At 42.5% G+C, this 26,810-nt stretch overlaps 1 protein-coding gene across 8 annotated transcripts in view; it reads left to right on the top strand.

Moving 5' to 3' along the window:
- Positions 1–26,810, top strand: part of BRD9 (bromodomain containing 9) — a 122,863-nt gene that overhangs the window by 15,164 nt on the left and 80,889 nt on the right. For 7 of the 8 annotated variants that reach the window (XM_081343169.1, XM_081343163.1, XM_081343166.1 and 4 more), the window contains 2 exons: positions 996–1,128; positions 17,313–17,373. In XM_081343169.1, the coding sequence (XP_081199295.1) occupies positions 996–1,128; positions 17,313–17,373 (194 nt within the window). The remainder of the gene's footprint in view (positions 1–995; positions 1,129–17,312; positions 17,374–26,810) is intronic. The other variant, XM_081343164.1, reaches the window with a different exon arrangement.

The following is a 26,810-nucleotide window of genomic DNA, read 5'->3' as shown; positions in this document are numbered from 1 at the left end:
CTGCGAGCAAGTAACAAAACTCAACATCAAGGATTCCATGGTTAATTCGTTGAAAAGGCAAATCTTTTATCTTGTTTCTTACTTTCCATCATTTTTCAATTTATCTTAAGTTATATCTTGCTGACATTTTGTTTTCTAGATAGACGATCTTTGTTACTAAGCTGATTCCTTTTCATCTAGGGTTTGAAGTGGGAACAATGTGAATGGACTTTCTAAATGAGATTATTAGTAAACATATAGTGGTTTTTAGACCATTCTTTCCACAATTTTCATTATATACTGCTCTTGATGACAGGAGATAAAATATCTTTGTCCACATTTTATATCTTCTTTGAGTTCTATTTCAACAGCCATTGTACTGTTTCTGGCTTATTTTGTTTTCTTCTGTACAAAAACTGTCTCTCTGTGTGTGACCACTTCAACTAAAGGCAGTGGCTATTGTTCCCATTGCTCCAGTTCCCATATCTATCTATCTATCTATCTATCTATCTATCTATCTATCTATCTATCTATCTATCTATCTATCTATCTATCTATCTATCTATCATCTATTTATTTATTTATTATTGGGACTTATATGCCGCCCTATCTTCCGAAGGACTCAGGGCGGCTAACAACAATAACATACAAACATACATATATCGACAGTATATTTGGAGAAATCATACCTAACAACTCATCTCAGTTCTCTTTTGCCTAGAATTCATAAAATGAGGACCCAGATTGGTGGGAGCAATATACTGATTCTGTAAACAGCTTAGAGAGAGCTATAAAGCACTATGAAATGATATATAACTCTAAGTGGTATTGCTATAAGCTGCAAGGTTGAAGGAGCCATTTTCCCTTTTAAAATATTATAGTCATTCTCAGTTATTTTTGTTCTCAGTTTAATATAATTAAAGTGCTTCCTAATCTTTACATTGCAATAATAAGTGTTTTTATAAATAAGTATTTATATTTTATATGAAAATATTGACCATGTTTTTTAATAACAGGAAGAGAAGAAAAGAAAAAGAGAGAAGGAACATTGTGATACTGAGGGTGAAATGGATGACTTTGATCCAGGAAAAAAAGTGGAAGTTGATCCACCCTCTGATCGTCCAGTTCGGGCCTGTAGAACTCAACCCAGTGAGTAATTTAAATTTGGTATATCCGTAATGTCAGTCATGATGTGCATTTACAACAGTCATGATAAACCTATAATATGCATGTCAAAAGTGACATGCCATGATACTTTGGATGACACCAACATTCTCCAACATTCAATGACTATTCTGAAAAGCGCACGTCCCATTCTCACCTGATTTATAGAGACTGTGTTACAATGGAGTGTGTACTCACGGGGCTTCTGGACCCTCCAGAAGTTGTATGCGAGGGCTATATTCTTAAATAGCATCCAGAGACCCTGAAATCATGTGAGAGGGGAACATGTTTTCATGCATCTTTGGGGATTTCAGAGGCTACAGAAGGGTATTCTCCAAAGCCACTTCAAGAGTGAAGGCCTTGTGCAATCAGTTGCAGCCTTGGGTAGGCTAGAGCCTCTCAACAAAAAAGAAAAAGAACACCACCAAAAGCAAGCAGTGTGTGGTCACTGAGGGCATTAGGGCTGAAGTAGGGGCCCATATCTTTACTTCAGGTCCAGACTTAGCACTACTGTTAGGCTTGTCCCAACTTAGATGTTTAGGAAAGAAAGACCCTCGACTCCATTCTTTGAACTGAAAGGTTCTTTTACTAAAGTCAAGTGGTTAAAGCAAAAGTAAACCTGGATCTGAGTATTCCTGTGCAAAGGTAGCAATTTTCCCCTTCCTCTGGCCCTTTCCTATTGACCAGTCCATCAGCATCCCAATAGTATTCCTTTTTTATTATTTGGAAATGGCTTTGAAGGTTAGTACCTTCAAGTTTCACATACTGTTCTCAGGCTTCATCCTTGATCGGCGGGTTTAGCCCAGATCAATACCTCTGGTTCCTATCACCCTGGTATTTTGTGCCATGCCCTAAGATTCCCTATCCTTGCACATTCCTGTGCCCAGTTCTTACTTCCACAGAGCTGTGGTGGTGCACTGGTTAGAATCTAATACTGCAGGCTACTTCTGCTGACTGGTGGCCGCCAGCAGTTCAGCAGTTCAATTCTCACCAGCTCAAGGTTGACTCAGCCTTCCATCCTTCCAAGGTTGGTAAAATGAGGACCTAGATTGTTGGGGGCAATATGCTGACTCAGTAAATCGCTTAGAGAGGGATATAAAACACTGAAGCGGTTAAGTGCTATTGCTATTTCTATTTCCCAGTTGCCTTCTTCCCTCCCTTGCATTTTATGCCAGGATGCCAGTGACGCAAGGTATGCTGAAGGTAGCAGGTGTGACATTCTGCCTCCCTTGAAAAAGATGTTAGTCCTTTAAGGAGACAAAAAGGAGAGAAAGGTAGATTTTAATGAGACTTATCTGGATATTTGTGGTGGAATTTACGAAGACATTTTGGCACTCGCATATGTTGGGCATCTACCCATTCTGTCTCTGAGGAAGGGAAATCCACTCAATTAGATATTAGATTATCCCTCAGTGTCTACAAGAGTCCAAAATATCTTTAACTTCAAAATGCTCTTCTCCCTCAATTAAAATGGGAGTTGATGGTGGTTTCATTGCACGGCGTAGGGAAGAAATGATTGCTGGTTTCAGTAGGCTACAGTGAAAGACTGGGTGGATAGGCCTGAGGGTTTTTGGTAGGTCCAATTGAATTGTTACTGAATTGATGACTCTGTTGACAGGGAAAGTGCCAATGTATTTAAGACTGATGGCTGCCTAGACTGCAGATATTTGTTAGAGAAATAGACTTTATTGCCTATGTTAAAATCTTTTGGTTTGGAGCATTTTTTGTTGGCATGCTTTTTATAGGTTTTTTGCACTTTTTCTAGCACTTTATGGACTACTGGCCAAATACTTTGAAGCTGTATAATCCATTCTGCTTGTGATGTAGTTTGTGGCTTGGCCTGGAACATGGCTACAAAGTACTGGCCCTTGGAACTTTAAAGGTAGTGGAGCCTGCTACTATGTATTGCATTATTGTAGGCCACCTCTGCAAATGGGAGGAGCTCAGGCCAGTTGTCCTGTTAGTAGCTAACGTGACATCTTAGGTATTGTTTCATGATGCCATTTGTACATTCACATACATACATCCCATTCATCTGGGGATGATGGGAAGAGTTAAGCCAAGCAGTGCCAAGCAATTTTAGGAACTGTTGCCGAAATTGCAAAGTGAATTGAACTCCGCAATCTTAAATGATAAGCTCCAGAGCTCCATGGAATATATATATACATGTTGCACAAACAATTTGGCTAGAGAGCGTGCCGAGGGAATCTTAGGGCATGGCACAAAATGTATTTGTTTGGAGAAAAGGTCTTTTATCACCCAAATTGCCCAAATTTTCTGGTAGTTCTACTATAAAATCCATAGATATTTATTTCCAGGCACTTGGGGTTTTGCCATTGGTTGGAGGAAACCTGGCATTTTCCCCAGACATCTCTTTGCCACCAAGGAGATGGGGCAGCTAGCCACATATTCTTCAATGTTCTTTTTCAGGGATGGCCATCAGAATTGGCGTTTTACAAGGTGTAAAGTTTTCACAAAACTAAAATGTCCCACAGTTTTTGAATCTAGGCTTTTTTTTTGAAAGACCACAGTTTGTTGGCTTTCCAGGATGTATAGTTTGGTACCCATCCAAGCTAAGCCATCTCTCAAGGTGCAGTCAGTTTTGTGAGTTTTGAACCACTCATCTTTTTCTAATGCTGCTTTTAGCATAGCGAGTAGTTCTTCTGACATTTGCCATGTGGTTCCCCCCCCCGGCCCTGGGGATGGCTGTAGGTGCTAGTTGTTGGGAGGAGATAACCGGTCTAATGACCAGTACTTTAGAGCTGTTAAATTGGGGTGGTCTTGAAAGGCATCGGCTAAAAAGTTCTTCTTGCCTGGGAAATATCATAGGATGAAGTTGAAGCTATTGAAATACTGAGCCCGACATATCTGCTTTGGGGATAGCCTCCTAGGATTTTTTAAGGCTTCTACGTTTTTATGGTCTAACCACACCTCAAAAGAGGTTTTACTTCCTTCTAACACTCATGTGATGTGATAGCCCAAATAGTCAATTTTACATTTGTGGAATTCATGTTTGGAGAATTTGGCATAGAGAATTTGGCATAGAGTAGCACAAAGTTTCTTCAGCACTGCTCTGACTAGTTTTACATGCTCTACCATAATCTCAATATAAATCAGAATGTTATCTAGGTAAACTAAGACCCCCTCTTAAATAGATGTTCATGCAAGACTTCATTAATCAGCTGCGTAAAGATGGCGGGGACATCTTGCAGTCCAAAGGGGAGTGTGTGAAGTTGTAAACATCCCAGAGGGCAATTGAATATGGTCTTCCATTCATCCTCCTCTTTAATCTGCTGTAAGGACCTGTCTCAGCTAAACCTCCGAAAAAAGCAGAACTCTTGAAATGTGCATCATTTCAATAAGAACTTTTATTGGAGTTGCTGACTACAGGGAAGTAAGGCAGGATCTGAGGGTTTCCCGCGCAGAACAATACATTCAAAGTAGGAATCCAAAACCTCAACCTAACTCTCCATCTGGTCGGTTCAAACAGCCAATTCAAAGGTTTCAAATTGTTGCGGGAACGAACCGAAAAGGCTTAAGGTTGTCAGATCTCATAGTGCTGTCTTCCCTCTGCCTGGAGATAAGGCAGATGGCTGAGGCACATTCCTTTCTCACCCTAAGGAAGGGACAGGACATTTCAAAGAGAAAGAACAAAGCAAAGGAAATAAACTGCAGAAAGCCCCATGCCTCCTCCCCCCATTAGAATGGCAGAATACCGAAAAGATAAAAGGGAAATAAGGAATAGGGGTTCTGACACCTGTGCTCTGTAGTAGACTTCCCACAGGTCTAATTTTATATAAAAAAATTCCTTTTGCCAAGTGGGTAAGCATGTTCTTCATTAATGGCAGGGGGTAGACATTCTCAATGCAAATTGCATTTAATCTGTGGTAATCCAAGCATAAATGAAGGGCTGCCCTTCTCTTCTTGGAACGCTATTGGGGGAGCCACCCATATTTTAGCTGGCTAGATAAACCCCATGTAAGTTTTTGCCTATAAAAATCAGGAGCTCCTTGAGCTCTCTTGGGGTCATGGAGTACAAAGTAGGTTTAGGTAATTTGGCACCTGGTATCATTTCTATGGGACGATGAGGGGGAAGCACATCGGAGTCCTTTTCACTGAAAACCTGTGCTCTCTTGTTCCCCCCCACACATGTACATCAAGAGTTCTACAGGTGTTTATTCAAACCCTCCAAACATCTTTGGAAAGCACCACATCCACAGGTCCGGATTCCAAGCTCAGTATGGCTAGAGTCACTGGGTAACTGTATCCAATAGACACACAAAAAGTCTAGGAAGGTGTTCTGTTCCAGCCTGCAACTGGCCCTGCAGAAATGTCAGGGACAACCCCTTTGTTATATTCAATAGGCTGGAATTAAGCCAACCAAATTTATTTGCAAAAACTAAACGAAACAGTTCAAAACAGAGTAAAACAAATACAGACCAAGACTATATCAGAAGCTTTTCAAATGGTTGCCTTCAGCAACCAGCACCTCCCACACATTTCCCTTTTAAACAACAGTCTCAGGGCGTGGCTTCTCTTTGCCTCCTCCCGAGGTGCCGATTGCTTTTCTTTGTTCACTTCTGCTTGTCTGCCTCCTGCTTCGAGTGTCCTTGAACAAAGCCAGCTGTGGATCGTCTTCGTCTAATCTTTCAGGCTCACACAGCTGGGTCTGAGGAGGAACAAGACAGGAGGGGCCTGGCTGAGAGCTCTGCGATGCATCTGCAACCAAAGGCTCTCCAAACCCCTCCTCCTCCTCCTCCTCAGAATTGTCCAATTCAGTTGCCGAAACCACAGGCTGACGCTGAATCACAACAGAAGGTAATGCATGTTTCCAATGGGTCAGGATACATCGCGCGAGCATACAAGGCACAGAATTGGGCACATTGCTCCAGCAGTGCTCAAGTCCTCAAGGCAGGATTAAGTAGGCAACACTTAATAGCCCTTAATGAGAGGTGAGGTTGCCTTCTCACAAGTATCTCCTCTCTGCTTTATGCGTCCTTGGATCAGGAGGAAGTGTAGACTCTACCTCCTTCTCATTGCTAACAAATGGCAGTTGTTCCTGGTCCTAGCCTGGAGTCTACTGGTCAATTTGTGCGACTGTGCCTCGCCTTGCCTCACTCAACCTTAGCCTGTTGCTGGTCCTATTGACCCAGCTGAAACTGCGGTGTCAGGCTAGCATTTTCTCCCGATCCTGACCAACACTCAGCTCCCTGCTTTCACCTGCTGACTCAAATTCACACTCCTCCTCTGAACTTACATCCAGAGAGTAGTCTAGAGGCAGATCCATGATAAAATCTGTACTCTTGGAGAATACAGGGTTCTGTCTTAGGTTGTTCTTGCACCACAGCAACAGCCTCCCCTTTCACTTTTCCACCCAGCACTTCAGATGAATGTTGTGGGGGCTCCCCATGCCACTGAGTCATCCAGTTGGCAAAATGCCACTGGTATCTTCAGTTCTCTGAGTTGCACCCCCAGTTTTACTACTGCTAAGCTTGTAAGCCGCCCTGAGTCTTCGGAGAAGGGCGGGATATAAATGGAATTAAAATAAATAAAATAAATAAAAATAATCCAGGACTGACCAGACATCTGATGCACCCCAAACCCAATAGGGTAATCAGATTTTCCCTTGATGGGACTGGGGATTGGCTTTTGTGTCAGGCAGATCAGCAGTTGACAGCTCAGTGTTTCTCCTTCCCATATTTGAAGTATCCAGTGGAGCAGCACTGTGGGTTTTGTCTCGTCCTTCTTACTTTGGAGTCTCCCTTCTCTCCACAGGGAAGGAACTTTGTCAACCAGTTTGGGTGGTTATGGGATCTGGCTAAGTCGATTTCAACCTTGTCAGCCAGGAAGTACTACCTAAGGAGGGTGCGTAGTGCACCTCTGAAGATACAAATGTTGTAATGTCATTGTTCAGACTGTCATGAAAGGACTGTCAGCATGTCCTGTGGCCAGTTGGTCAATCTACATGCCAGGCTGCATGTAATCAGCCATGGGTCGTCGTCTTTGGGTTATGGTTTTAATCCTTGTCCCGGCTTTTCCATCGAGGAAGGGGTCCTCAAACCTCTTGCAGAAGGCACCCATAAATTGCGTAGCTCTGGGACATCATCATTGTGGAGGGTCACCATCCACTTTCCCGCTCTCCTTCCAGTTTCAGAGTCATGTTCTGTACCTTGGCCCCTTTGGATGGTAGATTGGCCCGATACTCCTGCATTTTGGTCCACACTTGGGTCAGGAAGAATGCCAGTTGTTTTGGATTATTGTTGAATTTCACACCCAAGGCTGAGGGTCTACACCTCCTTTTCCATAGTGAGATGGGCCACACTGGCAGTGGTGGTTGAGCTAGCAGTGCTGGTGTTGGTTGTCATGTTGGTGTTGGCTGTGGTGCTGATGTTGGCAGAAGCAGAGTAGGTGCTGCCCTAGCAGCAGGTACAACAGTGCCATCATCCACTTGATCAGGCACCAGCTGGGTGGGCAGCAGTGCCAACCCATCCAGGTTTTCACGGACTCAGTAGTTCCCGGAGGCACCTCTTAGGAAATTAATGGCCTGTTTGAAGAGGATATTGTTACGGTCCGGTTCATATCTCACTGCCCTGCACTCATCTTCAACATGTGTGGATCTTCAGTGACTTCCTTGACTTCCCTGGGTGAAAGTTATTGCCAAGGGCTTTTCCTCACAGTCGTCCTTTCTATCGACCACAGGGGACTTTGGCTGATTGTCGGAGGATTGTGCCTCCTCTTTTCAGTCAGGGTAGTCTCTGCTGGTCTGGGGTCTTGAAGCAGGGTCTTCTCATGCCTCCATCTCCTGTTTGTTTTCATGCTGATGGAAGAAAAGTCTTCATCGTGGTTCAGTCCAAGCTGAGGATAAACAACATGGCGACTGCTTTAGGAAGAAGGTTACAGTTTATCGAAGAGGAAAGCCAGACAGAAAGATGGTTCTAGCAGAAAAAGGACTGAGCATATGTAGGGAGTGGGTTTTTATACCCTCTGGAGCCTTTTGTTTGGAGTTATTTCCTGTTTCAGACTTTGTATTTCTTGTTTCACGTATTCTGACCTGTTCTTGATGGTGGTGGGTTAATCCTATTATGTCCCACGGTCATATCCTACTTTTCTGGGGCTGGGGTATGTAAATTTTAGGTGTCTTTGTCTTCCTAAGCTTCTAGCTCCAACCTTCCTGATGGTTTACATCTGCATTTCTATAGAACTGGTTTCTGCTTGGGGGAAGGAGACCTGGGACTATTAAGAAATCTGGTCATGCTTTCCTGGTTCTTCAATATCTTTTGAGGAAATATATTTTTCTGCCCTTTTAATATTTCCTTCTCTGGGGAGCTGACTTCCCACAATGTATACATATCTCATGCATGGTCCCCACAGTAGAGGTGGATCTCTGAGTAGACCACTACTGCAAATCCAGCTTAATGTGAACCTTGTCCTGACTTAGACATTTAGGAAAGAAAGACCCTCAACTCCATGTCATGAAATTGCAGTCTGGGCTCTTGGCAAACCATTTGTGATGGATTGCCAAACTTCACAATCATATGATGGTAAACATCATACTGCTTCCTCCTCCTATTTTTCCCATAGCAACAACCTTGAGGTGGGAGGGAGGGAGGGAGGGAGGGAGGGAGGGAGAGAGAGAGAGAGAGAGAGAGAGAGAGAGAGAGAGAGACCCTTTCTTTCCTAAGGCAGGACTAGAACTCAGAGTCTTTTGATTTCTAGGTTAGCCCCTTCACCATTGCACCACATCTTTAGTTAAATCTTCTGTAAAATTAAATGAAACTGAGGCATGATAATGGGATGCTATGATTGACATGAGTTTGAAGATGGATTTTAAGTCAGTTTTCTCAGTACTGTTGTAACTTCAAATGATTACTGAATAAATGGTTGTAAGACAAAGACTACCCAACATATTCTTTTTGATACTACTAAGATTCTGTTAATGTAATTTTACAATAAAGTTAGACTAGTACTTCTAGGTGTATTTCTTGTCTGGACTAGCTTACAGGGCTGATTACCTAGCAACACTAATGAACATCTCTTTCCCCTCACTTTTACAATCCAAGAAGCTAGAGAGGGATACTTCTGAGACTTGCCTTGCCCCATTTTCTTCTGCGGACTCAGATGCAGTTTGCCCTATCATTTTTATTTTATTTATTTATTTATCAAACTTTTATGCCACTCATCTTACCAAAGGTTACCTAGTCTAGTCCATGGCTCTTCTTCTGTCTCCCAAGGTCATTCCTACATATCATTAGCATTCTTTTTTTTTATTGAAAAGTTTTACAATACATTTTTTAAAAAGACAAAACCCCTCCCAACCCCCTCCCCTCTCCCCAAACCTCCCCAACTTCTCCCTCCCCCTCCCCCCTCCCCGACTTCCCAGAGCTAAATACAGGGTATAAAAATACAAACAATCATAGTCTACCTTATGCAAACAACAATAAAATATTAAGTTCTATCGCACTTAAACTCTTATTAAAATAACTACAAGTAATTTATATATCACATCAATACTTATTCAAATGCTAGGTGAAACTTTTTAGTCCCATATTTATTCTGGATGTAATCAATCCATCTTTTCCACTCCACAATATATCTCTGTTGCGACTGGTCTTTCAAGTACGCTGAGATCTTTGCCATTTCCGCCAGATTAGAGACTTTTAAAGTCTATATTCGGCAGTTTTTCCTTCTTCCAATATTGCGCTACTAAAAGTCTCGCTGCCATAATTACCGTAAGTTCAACATCAACTTAGTGTCCACGACAGTAGTATCTGTAATAATGCCCAGTAAAAACAATTGCGGACAAAACTTTATCCTTTTCTTGAATATTTTTTGCATATTCCACCAAATTTTAATCCAAAAAGCTTTAACCTTTTTACAGGTCCACCATATATGAAAATACGTTGCATCTTCACAACCACACCTCCAACATTTGGGCTGACAGTTCGGATACATACTTGCTAATTTTTTAGGATCTAAATGCCATCTATAAAACATTTTATAAAAGTTCTCTCTTAAATTTTGGGCCTGTGTACATTTTACATTTCTCACCCAAATCTTTTCCCAAGTATCCATTGTAATAACTTCTTGAAAATTCTGAGCCCACTTTATCATACAGTCTTTAACAAGTTCTGTCTCTGAGTCAATTTCTATCAATGCAAGATATATCCTTTTAATATGTGCTTGACCTTGATCTCTAATTTGCTTTACCAAATTTTCATCAATCATTGAAAAACCAATTTTCTGGTCTTCCTTCCACCTGGCCTGTAATTGCCCATACTGAAACCAGGTTTGTACAATCTTTTCTTCTTTTAAAATATTATATGGCTTTAATTGCCATACATTCCTTTCCAAACTTAAAATTTCCTTATATGTAGTCAAATCAGGTTTAAACCCAACATTTATATTTTCTATTGCGTGTTTCGGTATTGCCCATATAGGTATCTTATAATTTAACTTATGTCTATACTTTTTCCAAACTTGCAACAGAGCATACCTTAAAATATGTATCTTGAACACATTATCCACCTTATCATACAATAAGTATGCATGCCATCCAAATAACAAATCATGGCCCTCAAGATTTAGTAATCTCGCTTGTGTTAAATTAAACCAATCACTTATCGCTGACAAAGCAGCAGCTTCATAATATAATTTAAAATTAGGCATTTTAAGACCACCTCTTTCACGCATATCTTGCATAATCTTAAATTTAACTCGTGGCCTTTTCCCTGCCCAAACAAATTTATTAATACCTTTTTGCCATTCCTCCAAATTTCAATCCTTTTTAAGTATAGGTATCATTTGAAATAAAAATTTTGGCAAAACATTCATTTTCACAGCTGCGATTCTACCCAATAAAGATAATTGTAATTTTTTCCAACTGTCTAATTCTTTTTGTACTTTTCCCCATAACTTTTCATAATTATTTTTATATAACTTTACATTTGAGGGTGATAAATATATCCCCAAATATTTAACCCTTTTAACTATTTCAAATCTTGTTAGCTCTTCTAAGACAGCCTTTTGTGATACTGTCATATTCTTAGACAACATTTTAGTTTCTTGTATATTAACCTTAAATCCAGAGACTTTCCCATATTGCGTTATTATCTCCATCAATTCTACAACTGAATAATCAGGCTGAGTCACTGTAACAACCAGATCGTCTGCAAACGCCCTCAATCTATAATCCTGGTCTCTAATTTGAATTCCCTTAATTTTATCCGAATCCTGTATTTTAATCAATAATATTTCCAATGTTAAAACAAATAATAAGGGTGACAACGGGCACCCCTGCCTTGTACCCTTTTCAATGTTACATACTTCAGTCAAACTATTATTAACTATTATGCAGGCTGTTTGCTTTTGATATATTGCCCTGATTGGTTGTAAAAATTTATCCCCAAATTTCATTTTATCTAATACTTTCAACAAAAATTGCCAATCCAATTGATCAAAGGCTTTTTCAGCATCAAAGAAGATGAACGCTGCAGGGATCTGATTGTTTCTTTCCAAAAATTCCAACAAATCTACTATATGCCTCACATTGTTCTTCATTTGTCTACCACTTATAAACCCAGTTTGATCACCATGAATTACTTGTTGCATTACCCTCATTAATCTGTTAGCTAAAACCTTAGCAAATATCTTGTAGTCCATGTTCAAAAGTGATATTGGCCTATAATTTTTTGCTTGGGTGACATCCTGGTCTTCCTTCGGAATCAAAGAAATAAAAGCAGTTTTCCAAGACGGAGGTACCCTTCCTCCCATTTGAATTGTCTGAAACAATTCCCTTAAAGGCTTCACCATCTCTAACTGTAAGTTTTTATAATACACAGCAGTCAGTCCATCCGTACCTGGCGCTTTACCCACTTTCAGTTGTTTAATTGCTGAAAAAATTTCTTCATCAGTTATCAATTGGTTCATCTCTTCCTTTTGTTCTTGCGTAAGAACACGGATATTAGCTTTCATCAAATATTCATCAATATCTGCCTCACTAATCTTATCTCTAGCGTACAACTTAGAATAAAAATCAACGAAGGTCTTTTTGATAAGACTCTGCTGGTACACTACCTTACCCTTGTGTTAGCATTCTTCAGGTTAGTTTGATCTTTACCCCAGGAAAGATGTAGCTACTTTAAAGTTAATGCTACTTTATGTTAATGCTCCTCTACAGTATGTTTATTTATTTATTTATTTATTTATTTATTTGTTTGTTTGTTTGTTTGTTTTTATATACCGCCCTTCTCCCGAGGGACTCGGGGCGGTGTACAGAGTAAGGTAGGTATACAGTTAAACAATAGTAAAAAACGATAGTAAAAACAAATGAAACCCCAAGAGCTATCAGGCCAGGCCGGACTGCTGGAACAGGTAAGTTTTTAAGTCGCGCCGGAAGGTGCGAAGGTCGGGGGCCATCCGGATTTCGGTAGGCAAGCAGTTCCAGAGGGTTGGCGCACTCACTGAGAATGCCCTCCCCCTGGGGGCCACCAGCCGGCATTCTTTGAGTGGTGGCACCCTGAGGAGGCCCTCTCTGTGGGAGCGCACAGGACGGAGGGGTGTTGACGTTGGCAGAAGGTGCTCCCGTAGGTAGTCCGGACCCATGCCATGTAGGGCTTTGTATGTCATTGTTAGCACCTTGAATTTCACTCGGAAGGCAACCGGAAGCCAGTGCAGCTCACGGAGGAGAGGTGTGATATGGGAGTATCGGGAGGCCCCCAAAAGTGTTCGTGCAGCTGCACTCTGCACCAGTTGAAGCTTCCGAGTGGCTCTCAAGGGCAGCCCCATGTAGAGAGCGTTACAGTAGTCAAGGTGGGAGGTCACAAGTGCATGGGTGACTGTACGTAAGGCATCCAGGTCCAGATAAGGTCGTAGTTGGCGCACCAGTCGAACCCGAGTGAAGGCCCCCTTGGCCACAGCTCCTATGTGGTCTTCCAAGGATAGCTGTGAGTCTAGGAGGACACCCAGGTTGCGGGCCCTATTAACAGGGGGTAATAACTCATCCCCGATGTTAAGGGATGGAACGTTCTGAGTATCCTGGCATGCCGGTATGTACAGCCATTCAGTCTTGTCCGGGTTGAGTTGAAGCCTGTTCCTCCCCATCCATTCCCGGACCGCTTCCAGGCAACGGGACATCACGCCGAGGGCATCACTGATGCTGTTTGGAGTTGAGATGAAAAGCTGGGTGTCATCAGCATACTGATGGTACCCTACTCCAAAACCATGAATGATCTCACCTAGCGGTTTCATGTAGATGTTGAACAGGAGAGGCGAGAGAACCGACCCCTGAGGGACTCCACAAATGAGAGGCCTCGGAGTCGACTTCTGTCCTCCTGCCAACACCGACTGCGAGCGTCCCAGGAGAAAGGAGGAGAACCACCGCAGAACCGTGCCTCCCACTCCCAATCCCCTGAGGCGCCGCAGCAAGATACCATGGTCGATGGTATCGAAAGCCGCCGAAAGGTCTAATAAGACTAGGGCAGAGGAATGGCCCCTGTCCCGGGCCCTCCAGAGATCATTCATCAGAGCGACCAATGCCGTCTCCGTGCTGTAGCCCGGCCTGAAGCCCGATTGGCACGGGTCTAGATAATCCGCTTCCTCCAGGACCTGAGGAAGCTGATGCGCCACCACACTCTCAACAACCTTCGCAAGGAAGCGAAGGTTGGAGACTGGATGAAAGTTATTCAATGAAGCTGGGTCTAAGGTGGGCTTCTTGAGGAGAGGTCTCACCACCGCCTCCTTCAAGGAGGCAGGGAAGTGACCCTCACTCAGAGAAGCAGAGATGACCGCCTGAAACCAGCCTCGTGTCCCCTCTCGGGCTGCATATGCCAGCCAGGAAGGGCATGGGTCCAGTAAGCATGTGGAGGAGCTCAACCTCTTCATAATCCTGTCCACTTCCTTTGGAGTCACAGGATCAAATTCCTCCCAGATGACGTCGACAAGACTGTCCATGTCCTGTTCCTCAGAGTCTGCCCAGTTGGAGTCCAGGCCGGTTCGAATCCGAGCGATTTTATCCAACAGATATTGGCCGAATTCCTCGGCTCGACCCTGTAAGGGTTCCTCTCTCACCTCTTGGTTCAGAAGGGAGCGAGTCACCCTGAACAGGGCAGCCGGGCGATTATCTGCGGACGCGATGAGGGTGGAAAAATAATTGGATCTCGCCACCCTCATCGCTGCGAGATAAGACCTGGTGAGGATTCTTAGTCGCAACCGGTCGGATTCGGATCGACTGGATCTCCAACGGCTCTCTAGGCCCCGTCTCCGACGCTTCATCTCCCGGAGCTCCGCGGTGAACCATGGGGCTCGCTGGGATCTGCGCCGGGTCAGGGGCCGCAGGGGTACAACTCGGTCAAGTGCCTCCGTGGCTGCCCTTTCCCAGGCTTCCACTAAGGCATCTGCCGAGCTGTGAGCAGAGAGTGCAGGTGGGTTCTCAAGCGCTGCCTGGAACCTATCTGGGTCCATTAGGCGCCTGGGGCGGTACCATCTGGTTGGTTCCGCGCACCCACGGCGGAGGGTGGCAAAGCGGAAGTCTAGCCGTAGGAGGTGATGGTCGGTCCATGACAGGGGCATAATGGTTGGGGAGCCCCCACCGAGATCATCACGCCACCGTCCAGATAAGAAAACCAAGTCGGGGGTGTGGCCTCCCTCATGAGTCGGTCCTGAAATTATTTGCGACAGGTCCATGGCCGTCATGGAAGCCATGAACTCCCGAGCTAGTTCGGATGATCCTCCTAGGGACGGTAGGTTGAAGTCGCCCAAAACCATGAGTTTGGGGAATTCAACCACCAACCCCGAGAGGACATCGAGTAACTTAGGCAGGGCTGCCGCTGCGCGATTAGGTGGAAGGTATGTCAGCAGCAGGCTCAACTGCACCCCCGGACCGTATCTCAGAAAGAGAGACTCACACCCGACTATCTGAGGGACGGTGGTCTCCCGCGGGCTAAGAGTCTCCCTGATGATTACTGCCACTCCTCCGCCCCTACCATGGGCCCGAGGCTGGTGCAGCACCTGGAAACCAGGCGGGCAGAGGTCAACCAGAGGGACACCACCCTCTGGGCCCAGCCAGGTTTCCGTGATGCAAGCCAGGTCCGCGCGCTCCCTCTCCACTAGGTCTCGAACAAGGGGAGCCTTGTTGGCAACGGACCTGGCATTTAGGTAGACCAGCCTGAGCTCAGGCGGCTGCACATCTCCGCTCCCGGGTCCTCGGGGGAAGTACAGAGGGTCGGAGTGTCTCACCGCTTGTAGAGAGCGGAGATGACCCTCCCGGTGTCGGTACGGCCCTCTGCTTGTGCACCTTCTGCCGTTCCCTACCATCCTGGGAATTGTTTGTACGTCAGCTCGCCACTGGGCTTTGTCGGCGACTGGACCCCGTTCCTCACCTTCGTGAACGGTCGTAGGCCTGGCCTGCGCTATGGTTGATGGAAGGGCCCCCTTTGCCGAACCACCATATTCTTTTCCCACCCCCCTCCCTAACCCGACAAAGAACTTAACTAAGAACTTAATCAGGGGCCTCTTGTTGGTCTTATGCTGGAGGCCCCTGACCCTGCCCTGTTGTCTCTTTCCAAACTATTTCAAAAACACTGTTCTATTTGTTATTAAGAATCTAGTACTATATCTTTTTGATGAGAAAAATTATATGTTTGCTAAGTTTCAACACCATCTTGATGGCATCTTTTTTAATTGTCTTGCTCAAATATTATGGATTGCTTTCAGCTTGCAATATCCAAGAATCTTTGTATCAGTGAAGCCAGTTATAATGTATCCTAGACGTTTGGCCAGCAGAGCTGAATTACTTGATTAATTGTCAGCTCTTCCTGATGTGAATTCTATTGTGAATTCTATTGCATTTATTAAAGGCAGTAGTTCCCAAGAAACCTGGCCTTCTCCCTACCCTGCCACATCTGGAAAACCTCAGTTGGCTAGGCCCAGTGGCATGTGGCATCCTTCTGCATGCCTCAGAAGACCTCAACTAACTAAGTCATGCAGCTTACAGTCCTCCTTCCTCCCCCCACCCCCTTTCAAGAAGCTTGGCCTTCTTCCTCCACTGGCCTTCTTTCTGCTCACCATGCCCGGTCCATTTACTTGTCACTTCCCTACAGCAGATGAAAGTTGTGCTCAGCTAGAATGCTAGCAAAGGCAATTTTCCTCAAGGTTAAAGAGGCAGTACTTCTCAAGCCTGGCCAAGAATAGGAACTTTGCTTGCTGGTTCCCCAAGGCCTTCCAGCCCATGGCAGGTTTCCACACACCAGTGGGCCTAGCTGACAGAGGCCTTCTGTGCATGGTGGGGAATAGGAGAGGTAGGGAGCAGACCAATAGACAAAAGGACAGGATTATTGTGAGTGATGCTGGGGAGGCACAAAGCCTATGCACTGCTGGACTTAACTGGCTGAGAGCTTCCAGTCTTTGGCAGGTTTCTGCATGCCAGTGGACCTAGTTGACTGAGGTTTCTCAGTTCTCAGTATAATGGGGTCAGGCAAACACACTGCCAAGCACCCAAATTTTGATGACCAGTTGGTTGCTGCAATGGACAGTGGTCGTAAGTCTATTTCGGTCACTGAGCAAATGGTTGTAAATTAAGGACTACATGTATTGAAACAGTTTTGTTCTCAAACTTTCTACAAGAAACTTTTGAAAGAGATCATTCAGAGATCTATTCAAAACAAATTTGGGTCCAGCTGCTTGAAATACTTCCTTCAGCATAAGTCTGGATCTGCTCAACCTTCTTATATGTACTGATGTGTTTAAGGTTTGTTGATGTTTGCCTGCATAATGCTCTTCTTACTACGTTGCCCCATATGTAAAACTCCACATTTTTTCTTCCTCTTCACTGGTATCTCTCTAGTATTTTTTAGAAGATACTTGATTTATCTGTCATTTAATTTTATTTATTGCAATTTTAATTGGGGTATTTTGGGCCTTTGCTATTTCTTTTTATGTATATTTTAATGAATTTTATTTTTAACATTTGCATATCTCATAAGCTCTTTCGATTAGTCCTTTTTCTGGGGAGGAAGATAGAGTATGTATTTCTTAAATGAATGATTAATTTATTATCTTTCTTGTTCAGAAACATATTCAATAGTAGAAGACCTCTGTAGAAGTAGCTTATATTATTAGAATGGAGAAAACGTGAGAATTACTATCAAAACCTATTTTTTTATGTTGGATTGTAGCAGAAAATGAGAGCACTCCTATTCAACAATTATTGGAACATTTCCTTCGTCAGTTACAGAGGTAAGAATATATAATATATAAATATATTAAGATGTACAGTTGCTGTTTTGAGTTTGAAATTTAGGTGCTTAACAATGGGTTCTCTGATTAAGAGGTGTTTTAAAGTTGACTTTATTTTCTATTGAGTGTGTAAGTAAATCTTTCATATAGATTCATGTCTGCTTTAATCTTGTTTGAAAGTGAGAATAGGAGTCCTGGTTTTAAAAATACGAGTGCTTTGGACGTTCAATATTCTCTCCTCAATAGCTTCACAGGAACACTTTTATTTATTATTGTACCAGACAAGGCGGAAAAGTGTTTTGGATTTGATCTTTTAACAGGGTTTTGGATCATGATAAGCACAAACTTGCATGCAACACCTTAAAGTACCATAACCTATCTCTAACATATTAAAGTTCCCAGGCCCTCCAAATCATCTTTTGACAACTGATTGCAAAGTGCTGCACAGCTTTAGTTGAGTACCAGAGGAAACCAAATGAAGTATGCATTAATAGTTAATAAACCTAATACTTAACTTAAAAATGTGCAGTCAGCTTTCTCTTTCTTGCTAACATACTTTTCAGTATATTCACCTATGTGTCTATTTAGGTAATCTTTACCAAACTTGTTAGAACTTATTTTCAGGTAAGCAAATTTTGCTTAGAGAATTTTTATGGACAAGGCGGAGAATGAATGTCAGAGACAAGCGTCATCCTGTCTGTTGCCAGGCTAAGGTTTGCTCCAGCTGTTCCCCTTTCCTCCTGGACCATGGGACACAGTTTCCCTGAGTTTTATTATCAATCTTCCAGCTAAGCAATGACCATTTTGATCATAGGAAATTTCCTTACCAGAATGATTCACTTTATTCTTTGCAATAAGAAAAGGCCTCAGAATACAGATAGCCCTCAATTTAAAACAATTCATTTAGTGACAGAAGTTATAATGGTGCTGAAAAAAGTGACTTACAGCTAGTTCTCACACTTAACGACCTTTGCAATATCCCCAGAGTCACTTGATCAAAATTTAGGTGCTAGGCAAGTAGCATATATTTTGATGGTTGCAATTTCCCAGGATTACGTGATTGCTATTTGTGATCTCCCCAGATGGCTTTTGACAAGCAGAGTGAATGGGGGAAGCAAGATTTGCTTAATGACTATGATTCACTTAGCTGCAATGATTCACTTAACAACCATGGGAAAAAGGGTCATAAAATTAGGCAGAACTCATTTAAAAACTATAACAGAAATTCTAGTCCCAATTCTGACATAGATCAAAAACTATATATCATCAGTTGCTCCCTGTTTGAGGGGCGCCCATTCTTCACCTCTTCCTATACTATCTCATTCTTTTTCTAATGGATGGGAAAGAAGACTGCTAATCTAATCAGAGAATTAGTGGGAGGGAACAAAGAGTGTCTAGCCATCACAATTTGTCTGTCATTTTCATCTGAAATTCTCCCATAAATCCCATCCTTATGAATTGCCTCCAAAATTATTAGAGCTTATTTCCCAGGATGAAGGAACTTGATTTTCAGTCATGTCCAATATCCCATTTGTGTTTGCTATGTAAAGGAAGGGATAGACACCTCCCACTTACATCTAGTTCTGCTCTGCCATACTTGTCCCTTAAACTTGGCAAGCTGCTCAGCCCATCTTCAAGCAAAGGAGGTGGGGAAAGATTATGTGTCTATTTTCTTTCTGATGGATGAGATGATGTGACAAATACAGATCTGGCTTTCAGAAAGGAGAAGAAAGCAATGAAATTAAAAGGAAGGAAATGACAATTCAGTCCTGAAAAAATGGAATGTATTAAGTAGAAACTCTAAATAACCTCAGTGATTTTATTTGATATAAGATGTGACAGATAAAACTCTGAGAGGCTTTCGTAAATGTAAAATGATACTCTGAAACTATGAGGAACATTTCTGGAATTCTTTATGCTTTAATTTTATCTACATTGAAATGCTGTTAAAAGGTTCACTGGATTGTTTGGCAATTAAGTGTTGAAAGCATCTAGCTCAAGATAAAAAGGTATGGTACAAGAAGGATATCTTATTAGGAGTTTGCTGCAGACCCCCAAATGACCCAGAAGAACTTTGGGCAGATAAATTAAGCCTTAAAAACTTATGAAGACATATCTTGGAAATTTGTTGTTGTTAGCTGCGAAGTCGTGTCTGACTCATCACGACCCTATGGACAACATTTCTTCAGGCCTTCCTGTCCTCTACCATCTTCTGGAGTCCATTTAAGCTCACACCTACTGCTTCAGTGACTCCATCCGGCCACCTCATTCTCTGTCGTCCCCTTCTTCTCTTGCCCTCAATCTTTCCCACCATTAGGCTCTTCTCCAGTGAGTCCTTCCTTCTCATTAGGTGGCCAAAGTATTTGAATTTTAGCTTCAGGATCTGTCCTTCTAAAGAGCAGTCAGGGTTGATCTCCTCTAGGACTGACCAGTTTGATTGCCTTGCAGTCCAAGGGACTCGCAGGAGTCTTCTCCAGCACCACAGTTCAAAGGCCTCAATTCTTTGGCGCTCAACCTTTCTTATGGTCCAGCTTTCACTGCCATACATTGCAACTGGGAAGACCATAGCCTTGACTATACGCACTTTTGTTGACAGGGTGATGTCTCTGCTTTTTAGTGTGCTGTCTAGGTTTGCCATTGCTTTCCTCCCGAGGAGCAAGCTTCTTTTAATTTCTTGGCTACAGTCCCCATCTGCAGTGATCTTGCAGCCCAGGAAAATAAAATCTGTCACTACCTCCATTTCTTCCCCATCTATTTGCCAGGAATTGAGAGGGCCGGATGCCATGATCTTGGTTTTCTTAATGTTAAGTTTCAACCCAACTTTTGCACTCTCCTTCACCCACAACAAGAGGCTCTTTAGTTCCTCTTCACTTTCTGCCATTAGAGTGGTATCATCTTCATATCTCAGGTTGTTGATATTTCTTCCGGCAATCTTAATTCCAACTTTTGATTCCTCTAACCCTGCCTTTCTCATGATGTGTTCTGCATATAAGTTAAATAGGCAGGGTGACAGTATACAGCCTTGCCGGACTCCTTTCCCAATTTTGAACCAATCAGTGGTTCCGTGTCCAGTTCTCACTGTTGCTTCTTGGCCCACATATAGGTTTCTCAAGAGACAAATAAGATGGTGTGGTACGCCCATCTCTTTAAGAACTTGCCACAGTTTGTTATGATCCACACAATCAAAGGCTTTAGCATAGTCAATGAAGCAGAATGTCAGGACCCACCCCAAACCACGTCTTAGGAAGACAAAACTCTTGGAGCCAGGGTTTTGGTCCAAAAGAAATCTTTACTATGACATGCTCGGTTGTAGGAAATGAGACAGGGCTTAATATTTCCACGATGTAAACCCTTATAAAGAATTCCCGGTTTAACCCCCCTTAATCCCCATTTGGTCAGTCCCCCCCCATCCTTCCTCTCGTATCATCCATCTCGTGGGAAAGAGGAAGTTAGGACCCTTTTGTTTATTGCTGTCTACCGTGACAAAACCCAGATGCTAGCCCCCCCTTTTGTTTCCCCAGTTCAAAAGGCTTCTCCTTTCCTTTGAAATGCCTATTGCCGGTTCAATACACATCTATCCTCTTCTCTTCGGGAGATGACAGAATCCATGGGATAATGTTTGAAACATTCCATTTATGAATATGATATAAATGGATTCTGACACAGAAGTAGATGTTTTTCTGGAACTCCCTAGCTTTGTCCATGATCCAGCGTATGTTGGCAATTTGATCTCTAGTTCCTCTGCCTCTTCCAAATCCTGCCTGTACCTCTGGTAGTTCTTGATCCACATACTGCTGGAGTCTAGCTTGTAGGATTTTAAGCATAACTTTACTAGCATGAGAAATGAGTGCAATGGTGCGGTAGTTTGAACATTCTTTGGCACTGCCTTTCTTTGGAATTGGAATGTAAACTGATCTTTTCCAATCCTGTGGCCACTGTTGAGTTTTCCAAATTTGCTGGCAAATTGAGTGTAGCACTTTTACTGCATCATCTTTTAAGATTTTGAATAGCTCAGCTGGAATACTGTCACCTCTACTAGCTTTGTTGTTGCTCAGCTTTCCTAAGGCCCACTTCACTTCACATTCTAGGATGTCTGGTTTGTGGTCAGTGACCACCTCATTGTGATTATTAGGGACATTAAGCTCATTCTTGTATAGGTCTTCTGTGTAATTTTGCCACCTCTTCTTAATCTCTTCTGCCTCTGTTAGGTCCCTGCCATTTTGGTCCTTTATCATGCCCATTTTTGCATGAAACGTTCCCTTCATCTCTCCAATTTTCTTGAAAAGATCTCTGGTCCTCCCTGTTCTATTGTTTTCTTCTATTTCTTTGCACTGTTCATTTAAGAAGGCATTCTTATCTCTTCTAGCTATTCTCTGGAATTCTGCATTCAATTGGGTGTATCTTTTTCTTTCTCCCTTGCCTTTCGCTTCCCTCCTTTCCTCAGCTATTTGCAAAGCTTCCTCAGACAGTCATTTTGCTTTCTTGCATTTCCTTTTCTTTGGGATGGTTTTGGTTGCTACCTGTTGTACAATGTTGCGAACCTCTGTCCATAGTTCTTCAGGCACTCTATCTATCAGATCTAATTCCTTAAATCTATTTGTCACCTCTATATTCAACAGGGATATGATTTAATTCATACCTGAGTGGCCTAGTGCTTTTTCCTACTTTCTTCAGTTTAAGCCTAAACTTTGCAATGAGAAGCTCATGGTCTGAGCCACAGTCAGCTCCTGGTCTTGTTTTTATTGACTGTATAGAGCTTCTCCATCTTTGGCTGCAGAGCATATAGTCAATCTGATTTCTGTGTTGACCGTCTGGTGATTGTCCATGTGTAGAGCCGTCTCTTGGGTTGTTGGAAAAGTGTGTTTGCTATGACCATCGTATTCTCTTGACAAAATTCGATGTTCAATCTTGTCATCTCTTGTTTGACCACATCCAGCTTGCCTTGATTCGTGGATCTTACATTCCAGGTTCCTATGGAGAAAAAATCTTTACAGCATTGGACTTTCCTTTCACCACCAGACACATCCACAGCTGAGCGTCCTTTTGGCTTTGAGCAAGTCGCTTCATTCTTTCTGGCGCTACTAGTACTAGTCCTTTGCTCTTCCCCAGTAGCATATTGGACGCCTTCCGACCTGAGGGGCTCATCTTCCAGCGTTTGGTACTGTCCATAGGGTTTTCATGGCAAAGATACTGGAGTGGGTTGCCATTTCCTTCTCCAGTGGATCATGTTTTGTCAGAACACTCTGCTATGACCTTTCCGTCTTGGGTGGCCCTGCACGGAATAGCTCATAGCTTCATTGAATTACGCAAGCCCCTTCGCCACAAGAAGGCAGTTATCCATGAAGGGGATCTTGGAAATTTAATTGTCCCCTAAACAAGAAGTCAGATAATTTCTGATTCCTCTTTGCCTTTTTCTTTTTTGTTTTTTCCCCCTTGCCCTTTTCAATTTAATTTAATTTAATTTAATTTAATTTAATTTATTGAGATTTGTATACCGCCCTTCTCCCAAAGGGACTCAGGGCGGTTCACAGGGCATAAATATAAATAACAATACAAACATTAAAAGACAATTAAATCAGTGCCCAAGTTAAAACAAAAATAATAAAACAAGCCTATAAAAAACCCATGTACCCCCATCAGGCCAGACCCGCTAGTTCAAATAAATGGGTCTTCAACCCGCGACGGAAGGATCGGAGGTCTGATGCCATCCGGAGCTCAACCGGCAGTTGGTTCCATAACGCCGGAGCACCCACAGAGAAGGCCCTCCCCCTGGGGGCCACCAGTCGACATTCCTTGACAGGAGGCACCCTGAGGAGGCCCTCTCTGTGGGCGCGCACAGGGCGGAGGAGAGTCGACGCCGGCAGCAGGTGGTCCTCGAGGTATCGCGGACCCATGCCATGTAGGGACTTAAAGATCATAACCAAAACCTTGAACCTTACCCGGAAGACAACTGGTAACCAATGCAGCTCACGGAGCAAAGGTGTAACATGGGAGTACCGGGAAACTCCCAAGACAACTCTCGCGGCCGCATTCTGTACCAGTTGGAGCCTCCGAGTAGTCTTCAAGGGAAGTCCCATGTAGAGAGCATTACAGTAGTCTAGGCGAGAGGTCACGAGCGCATGAGTGACCGTACATAAGGCCTCCCGGTCCAGATAGGGCCGCAACTGGCGCACCAGGCGAACCTGGGCAAAAGCCCCCCTAGGCAACCTTACATCCTTGGATTGATTGATTGACTGATTAAATTTATATGATGTCTATTACACTGTCAAGCAACTCTGGGCTTCAGTCTATAGTATCAGAGACAGTAGTTGATTGAAAATTTCAAAGTGGTAGGAACTTTGAGTAAAAATGTTTATTGTTAGAATTCTTGATTTTAACAATTACATAGATTTTTAAAAAATTAGAGCCTAGATTTTCAGAGGGCCAATTTTAATAACTCGGACAAATAGTAAGATATTCTGGGAATAAAACTCTAAAACCAAAGAGGTTGTAATTGTTAGAGACTTCTTGATAAAGCACTTAAAGATGCTGAGCTTGTCAGCTGGAAAGCTAACACTCCATGTGGGAGACCCAAGTGCGGTGAGCTGCCGTTCCTGCCTCAGCTCCTGCCCACCTCACAGTTTGAAAGCATGCAAATGTAAGTAGATTAATAAGCACCACTGTGATGGAAAGGTGAAGTGTTCTGTGTCCCTTTTGCAGATAGCCATATTGGCCACATGACCATGGAAAATGACTTTAGAAAACACTGACTCCCTTGACCAAGAAACAGAGATGAGCACTGTACCCTAGAGTCAGGCACGACTGGATAGGGAAACCTTTACCTAACCTTTACTCTTGAAAATAGAACTAAGACTAATGTAATCTCAAACACTATCAATGAGGGGGGAAAAATAAGGAGACATCTAAAGGAGCCAATACGATTAAATAGGCAGGTTGCAAAGAAGTAAAATTAAATAAGATTCCTTATAAGAAATAGAAGAAGGGCTAACAGCCATGGAAGTCTATAGTTCTTCAAGCTAGGTCATGAAACAGAGCAAGTATTTCAAAAATTCTACCATACTATTGTAGAATATAAAAAAAGAGTATTGAAAGTTTGGTAGAGTGTCCCTTTTTTTCCTCTTGTACCAAAAAAGAATCATGGCAGGTTACTTTAAATTTATTTCTTATGCCTTCTTTCTTAAGACTGAATTGTCATTTACTTACCAATCCTTGGAAAGTAAATCCTATCCTTACCAATCCTATGTCTTCATCAAAGTTGTACTGATACTCCACTATATCTACTCTATGAAGTTTCAGCCCAGTAGGAAGGAGGTCAGGAAAGCTAAGCTAGCAAAATTCATCAATAATGACTTTTTAAAAATATATGAATAGGAAGAAAAAAATAACAGAGGCTCATAGCCTCTGTAGAAAAAAAATTAAGATGAGCAAGAAAAATAGAGAAACTCAACTCCTATTTTGCCTTTTCTTTACATCTAAAGGATCTAATGATTTGAGTAGCATTTGAGGAGTCCTGGAGAACTGGCTGGGGGTGCCAGAGGATTGGAGAAGAGCAAATGTCTCCCTGTTCAAGAAAGGAAAAATAGAAGATCCTAGTGATTATTGAACAGTGATCCTAGCGTCAATACTTGGAAAGATATGTTAGAGCAGATAATAAAGCCAATCATTTGTAAGTTTCTTACAGACAATGTTGTGATTTGCTAAGAGTCAAAAATAGGCCATTTGAGACAAATGCTATTTTCTTTAACAAAGCAACTATTTTAGTAGTTGGGGGAATACAGCAAATATAATTTACTGTGATTTTAGCAAAATGTTTAACAAGGTTCCATGTGTTGTATTCATTGACAAATAGCTAAAGTACGGTATGGTTTGGATGGTTCTACAGTAAAGGGGTCACAACTGACCAACTATACTTAGAGTCAACATGGGTCTCTTTTGGGACAAATACTATTCAACATTTTTATTAATAATTTAGATAAAGGAATTGGTAGACTACTTGTTAGTTCATGGATGACACAAAATGGAAGGTCTGACCAACCTGGGAAGATAGAACAAGATTGCATTCTAATCTGACAAGTTGAAAGACTTGGTTAAGAGCAACAAGGTATCCTTCAATAGGAATAAATCTAAGTTAGAAAGTTTAATGAAGGAAAACATTTGACATACATAAAATTTGAGGGATTTTTAGCTTAGAAACAGTCATTTAAAAAAAGATTTGATTATGGCCATTGCCAACAAGCTGCACATGAATAAACAATGCAAGTCAACTTCTAGATGGGCTTATGCAATTCTGGGCTACATTAGAGTCATTGCATGAGAAATGTGAGAAATCTTTATTCCCCTCTATTCCACACTAGTAAAACCATATCTGGAGTTCTGCTTATGATTCTGGGCATAGCCAAAAGATATTGGCAGTTTAGAATAAGTTCAGAGGAGGATGACAAATATAATACAGAGATACTCTACTGCAGGCCAGATGCGTCATGAAGAAACCGCGCCCACCCCATTGCCGGCAATGGGAAAAAAGCTCTAATACATCCTCATCTGACGTTGCAGGTTTGACATGTCTGCTCTACTGGGACAAGATGAAAGAATAGAAAAGAATAGAATAGAAAATTTATTGTCACTTTAAATGTAACTAATCAGCATACATTAAAATGAAATTTTGTTCCACTCAGTTCTCAGAAAATACCATTATGTATACACACACACACACACACACACACACCAGAGAGAAACATCACAGTCTAGTTTATTTTTTTTAATTTTTATTTTAATTCCATTTATATCCCGCCCTTCTCCGAAGACTCAGGGCGGCTTACAAGCTTAGCAGTAGCCTTCATTCTATGTATATGCCTGCTTATTAGGGCTTTCACACACCCCCAAGCGGCATTATTACAAAGTCAGCTTAATTGTCCCCAACAATCTGGGTCCTCATTTTACCTACCTCGGAAGGATGGAAGGCTGAGTCAACCTTGAGCCTGGTGGGATGCGAACCTGCACTAATTGCAGGCAGCTGGTGTTAAGGAGGCATTAGCCCACTGCTCCACCAAGGCTCTGTATACATATGCATGGCAAAAAAGAAGAATCCTGCAAATTTATAAGATGGATGGAATAAGGAACAAAACTGTTACAGAATTTAGTAGTTCTGCTATAAATACTTTGAAACCTCCTCCCATAGGGAAACAACAAAAATGGACCGTGAAGTGGGTGTGTGGGGTCTCTATTAATGCTTCAAGCTTCAAGCACATATCGGTTATAAGCCGTATCCTGAATAATGGGAAGTGAGCTTCCTATAACCTTCTCAGCTGTCCTTACCACTCACTGTATGGACCTTCTATCTGAGGAACTGCTACCACCAAACCAAACAGTGATGCAGTTTGTTACAACAATCATGCATCTGTAAAAATTGGCCAGAACAGAAGGAGAAAGATATGCTT

This window comes from Vipera berus, assembly GCF_964194415.1.
Source record: "Vipera berus genome assembly, chromosome: Z".
NCBI classification, from domain to species: Eukaryota; Metazoa; Chordata; class Lepidosauria; order Squamata; family Viperidae; genus Vipera; species Vipera berus.
This window is presented reverse-complemented; position numbering and strand designations above follow the sequence as displayed.